This window comes from Sphaeroforma arctica, assembly GCF_001186125.1.
Source record: "Sphaeroforma arctica JP610 unplaced genomic scaffold supercont1.974, whole genome shotgun sequence".
Lineage (NCBI taxonomy): Eukaryota > Ichthyosporea > Ichthyophonida > Sphaeroforma > Sphaeroforma arctica.
In genome coordinates, this window is record NW_014039584.1 from 2,564 (window position 1) to 8,042 (window position 5,479).

Consider the following 5,479-nt stretch of genomic DNA (forward strand, 5'->3'; position numbering starts at 1 on the left):
GTGTGTGTGTGTGTGTGTNTGTATATATATATATATATATATATATGTATATATATATATGTATGTATATATATATATATGCATATGGATACTTATATATGTATATATGTGTATACGAATACTTCTATATGTATATATATATATATATATATATTATAAAGTGTGTGTCTGTTTATCTAGGTGTATGTGTGTATGTGTTTCTGTGCGTCTGTGTGTGAGAATGTATATATATATATATATATGTGTGTGTGTGTGTGTGTGTATGTATATGTATGTATATATATATGTGTGTGTGTGTTCTTGTATGTATGAGTATACGTATGTATGTATGAGGGTATGTATATAAATATGAATATACGCATGCGTATATAGATATATTTGTATGTAAGTATATATGTATATATATATGTATACTTTTATATGTCTATATATATATATATATATTTATTTATTTAATTATTTATACGTATATATATAAATATGTGCCTACTCAGGTGGTGTGTCGTTAGACCACTGCTTTTCAGCTTTTCCTTCCCGCCAGACAACATCCATGAACCCATGCATAAGTCTCTCCTTCACTACCACTGTACAGTCGGTCTACCCCCATCACTTGACCATGTTCCGTGCGAGTTTGACTATCCGAAGGGCCCTATGCTCTGCCACCAGCCAAGCCTCCCACACGCCCTTATCCAGTGCCGCGCAGAAGTTGTCCCTCTATCCCGAGGGCTATGTACCTCCCAAGGAAGCCTACTTAAACTCGTTACAGACCGCAAAGGCCGGTGAAGCGGACAGGCGGGGGTTCTTAAACCTAACCACACAGCAGAGAGATGTGCTGAGATGTCTGACGGAGACGCCCACCGGGCAGCAGTACATTGCAGATAATGTGGTGTTCCATTTCCCGAAGAAAGCCAGACACTGCCTGACGGGCAAGAAGTGTGTTTGTGTGGGGGGGTTCCCTTTTTGTCCTTGGGTTTTGTTTGTACTCAGATAGGTGTCCGTATAGGCGCGTACATGAGAAAGAGACCTTTTTTTTTTCTTCTAGAAATTGGACAGGGGCCGTGCCTCGTGTGTTGGGATATGAAAGTCTGTTTGTGTATCTAGTTGAATGCAATTCTGTCCATATTTGTAATTGGATGAGTTTTTGTTGCGTATTTTTAGTTGGACCGAAGTCTGGTTGTGTTTGGGGGCTCTATACCCTTAAAAACCGGGCAAATTCCTAAAAACCGGGTTTTAACCCCCTTAAAACTCTAAACCCCATGACGAAAGTACATATATGTTTGTAACGGTTTACCAGTCTATTGGCATGGGTACATATTTGTGGTATCGTATCGTACTAAGTCTGGTTATGATCGCAACAGGGCAGCAACCTGTTCATATCAAGACTCCGTTTATGTTTGTAACTGGGGAAAGGATCATCTAGATACGCCCAACGTGCCCCAATGCTTAGGAGTGGACCCTTTTAGGGTTTAGCGTTTGATAAACCCTAAAGCCTATACGCTAAAACCGCTTGTTGGGGTTTGATGTTTGTCCAAAATCTGTTTAATCTCCGTTCTAGCTTGATAGGCCAGTGCTATCTGGACTGGTTCTCATACCTGTCCTCTTTTTTTATGGGGGGGGTGTTAGGGTTTCTATCGGAAAAAGTTTGTTGGCTTAAGTAGTCATGCGGCTTATGCATTGTTCTGATCTGTCCACATCCACTCGTTTACGCAAACGTAAATACCATGCGACTCCGCTTACATATTTCGTATCTCCAAGTATATATACATCGCAAGTGATAGCACTTTCTCATGCAAATATCCATTTGTCATACCATACATTCATCATACACAATAGCTAACACATATATACATATACTATAGAGGGCCGTTTTATATAGCCGTTAGTATGCCCAATGCCCACTCGTACGTATTGCAGTACACTCGTGCACTTCCCAATACCCATATATATGTATGGCACCACTGTTGTATGTAGCGTCTGGGTTCATGGATGGGAAACGGAAATTAGCGCCGGTGGTGACGATACGTTAACTGATTCACACAGACGCAGATATGCGCATATGCATCACATTTTGGGCTTAGTTTTCACGTATATGTCTATGTATGACTGGGCGTATACGTGAACACATATAAGTAAACTAGAACGCTAACTCACCTGTATGTTTTTTTATACATTTTCAGCTTATGGGATCTAATCGGCAACAAAAAAAATCTTGGCGTAGGTGACTTAGTATGCAGCCGTCGCATGTTCGAGATGTTCCAGGGCAGCCAGTACTACATAATCAAAGGCGTAAAGCCAAAAGGCGTAAGTATTTGTAGTAGTACGTCTTCAAACCCGTAATTTAGTGCGCTTGTGAATATGGTGAATACCCCGTGAAAGCGACCGTTTTTAAAGACGTAAATATCATCAGTGTTACGTTTGCAAATCTGTGAGCCTTATATATATATATATATATATATCCATAGACATATATATGTATATGTATATATATATGTATGTATGTATGTATGTATAACCAACAGACGTGAGTAGCATTTGCACTACTTAGCATCGATATCACTCAATCGAAACCGTAGGTTTATAGCTCGCGGGTTAATTTAGTACCACACAAAACGATGCCTATCATATCAGCGATACAGTATCCCAACTTGATACCAAGCAATACGTTAAACAATACGTTAAGACAGCTGTGGGCCCAACCAACCACCGTATGTGGTACTGGTACCAAGTGTCTGTATCCGTCACGCCGCGTGTGATACGTTTATTTACATATCTTTAGCACACCGATTGGTTGTAAGTAGTACCGGGCGCCACATTCGCTTATACAAAGACGTGGATGCAATTCAGCGCCTCTCTCCTTGGTTTGAGTTCTATACACGAGTCTTTCTTCTTATGCGTGCATGGCTGCTGTCATATCCTCTGATGTACTAAGATCTCTCTCTGTTGGTCGTTGGTGTTGTTTGTGTGACTCTCAGGATATGAAAGGCGGTAAAATTTTCGCGGCCCTTGTGAAGGAAGGTAAGTGATCAAGACAACGCAAGCCCTTTTTCTTTTTTTTTGCTGGGGGGGGGCTGGGTGGGTTGGTGAAGCTTTTTGACATCAATGTGAAGTGTATGAGGACTCAAGTGACCCAATATGTAGCATGCACAGAGCATTTGTATCTGCATGCGCAAACTATAGATATACAAATGCTATGTATGTATGTATATATATATATATGTGTGCGTGTGTGTGCGTGTGCTTGTGTATATATGTATATATTTATATTGTGTGTATGGCTATACGAAGGTGCATGTTGTCATGTCGATAAAGGTGAGTTTATTTATATCCACATGATTTTTTACATCTAACATCATAAATTGACGGACAATTCTGTGCTTGTTGATAAATGTCTATTTTCAAATAAGTACGTCTGCTAGTCTTAGATTCATAAGCATTCTGTATATATATATAATTTAGTGCGCAACAATAGTATTTATCTCCTCAATGGGGTCTTATTATAGACGCTTATTTATCTATCTGGTATCTGTACGGATATTTGTACATGCTTGTTATTAACGGTTGGTGTAGAGCACCAGATGATAGAACGTTACAGGCAACACAGAAGCAAATGTTCTACCTACTAAATCACACTTCTGTACGATCGCTAGTTAAACTGTACGCTTGTGCATGAACAAGCTCATCTGAAACACATAGTCACCCAGCAATAGGAATCATTAACTGAGCAACCAACCATTGTCATATGCTCTCTGTTGGGTGTTATAGGGACTGAGTCTAAGAGTCAGCCCATCAGAGGAGCACTGAAGAAGAAATGGAAGGTATGAGTATTATGTATCTATTTGCGTATATGTTTTATATATATATATGTATATGTATATATATATGTGTGTATATATATATATATATTATATATATATATATATATATATATACATATATATATGTATTTGTATGTGTGTTTGTTTGTGTGTGTGTGTGTGTATGTATGTATGTATGTATATATATATATATATGGCTGAAAATGAAACCAAACATGACACCTATTTCTATGGGACCAAAGGTTGTGATTTGAGCATATAATTTCTGTATCAGGCACAGGACTACTCATCACTGCACCGTGAATATACACCTCAACGGCTGTTCTGTACGCCATCAGTCGATATACACATCGTCAAGTGCACTAGTCCACTTATGAGAGTGATTTATAACAACGCTTATCACACCGCTAAGCTGCACGTGCTGTCATTTCACTTTGAATCGGGTTTGTATCCGTTTATCTACAGACTGCGACTCTTTTTTCTCGGGTTCTAATACTAGACTGCGACTCGTTCTCTTCTGTTCTATTAATAGACTTTGACTCTCTCTTATATGTTCTATTAATAGACTTTGACTTCCTCTTGTACGTTCTATTGATAGCGTGTGACTCTCTCTCTTCTGTTCTATTAATAGAATTTCACTCCCTCTTGTATGCTCTATTAATAGCCTGCGACTCGCTCTCTTCTGTTCTATTAATAGACTTTGACTCCCTCTTGTATGTTCTATTAGTAGCCTGCGACTCGCACTTTTCTGTTCTATCAATAGACTGTGACTCTCTTTTTTGTTCTACTAATAGAGTGTGACTCCCTCTTGTTTGTTCTATTGATAGATTGCGACACCCTCTTTTCTGTTCTATTCATAGACTTCGACTGTCTTTTGTCACTCCTATTAATAGACTGATTACTTTTGCCTCTTTTCAGTTGTTGGAGGAGGCGAACGCACAATAAGAAGTTAATCATACCGTACGAATGAATTGATGACACTCGCAGTGAGCAATCTATTAATAGCCACAGTCTATTAATAGAATAGTTGGACAGTCTATTAATAGAATAGTTGGACAGTCTATTAATAGATTCATTGGACAGCCTATTAATAGATTCACTGTCTTCGCTAGAGTGTCTGTCAGGAACGCCCTGCAGCAGACAGTACCTTTACACGTGCCGTAGTGTCTGTCCACACGGACGACAATCGCTGTAGTAGGCGCTGGGTAGAGCCCTGGAGACCATGAAGTGGATTAATTAAAGTCGTATTGAATGAAGTACTAGTTCATCTCATCCCGTGCCATAGCTCTGTACGTAGCCACACATAGTGGGTGCTATGCATGTCTTGTACAGTTTTTTCTGTGTCTGCTCTATTCCACAAACAGGACTACACACTACCAACGGATGGACTTGTAGCAAGCTTCCTAATCCCTCCCTTGTTTAGTCACCACGCCACAACCCCTCCGTATAGTAGAAAGCCCATAGGGACTAACCAAGCCTGCACGTCCCGCTTTTACTGAGATTCATTACGGGACGTGCTGTAGGGATGGCCATAGTTCTGTGGTATGGAGCATAACAGTAATCTCATAGGCAAAATATTCAGGTCTACACATCCCGCTTTTACTAAGATTCATTACGGTACGTTACGTAGAGATGACCATAGTTCTGTGATATGGAACATAACA

At 39.6% G+C, this 5,479-nt stretch overlaps 1 protein-coding gene across 1 annotated transcript in view; it reads left to right on the forward strand.

Annotated features, from left to right (window-relative positions):
• SARC_09509 (hypothetical protein) overlaps window positions 1–5,094 on the forward strand; it is a 6,107-nt gene extending 1,013 nt beyond the window's left edge. The window contains exons 2-6 of the mRNA XM_014296471.1: window positions 593–933; window positions 2,178–2,301; window positions 2,973–3,015; window positions 3,763–3,815; window positions 4,734–5,094. Coding sequence (XP_014151946.1) covers window positions 617–933; window positions 2,178–2,301; window positions 2,973–3,015; window positions 3,763–3,815; window positions 4,734–4,760 — 564 coding nt within the window. The 5' untranslated portion in view covers window positions 593–616 and the 3' untranslated portion in view covers window positions 4,761–5,094. The remainder of the gene's footprint in view (window positions 1–592; window positions 934–2,177; window positions 2,302–2,972; window positions 3,016–3,762; window positions 3,816–4,733) is intronic.
• Window positions 5,095–5,479: the final 385 nt, after the last annotated feature.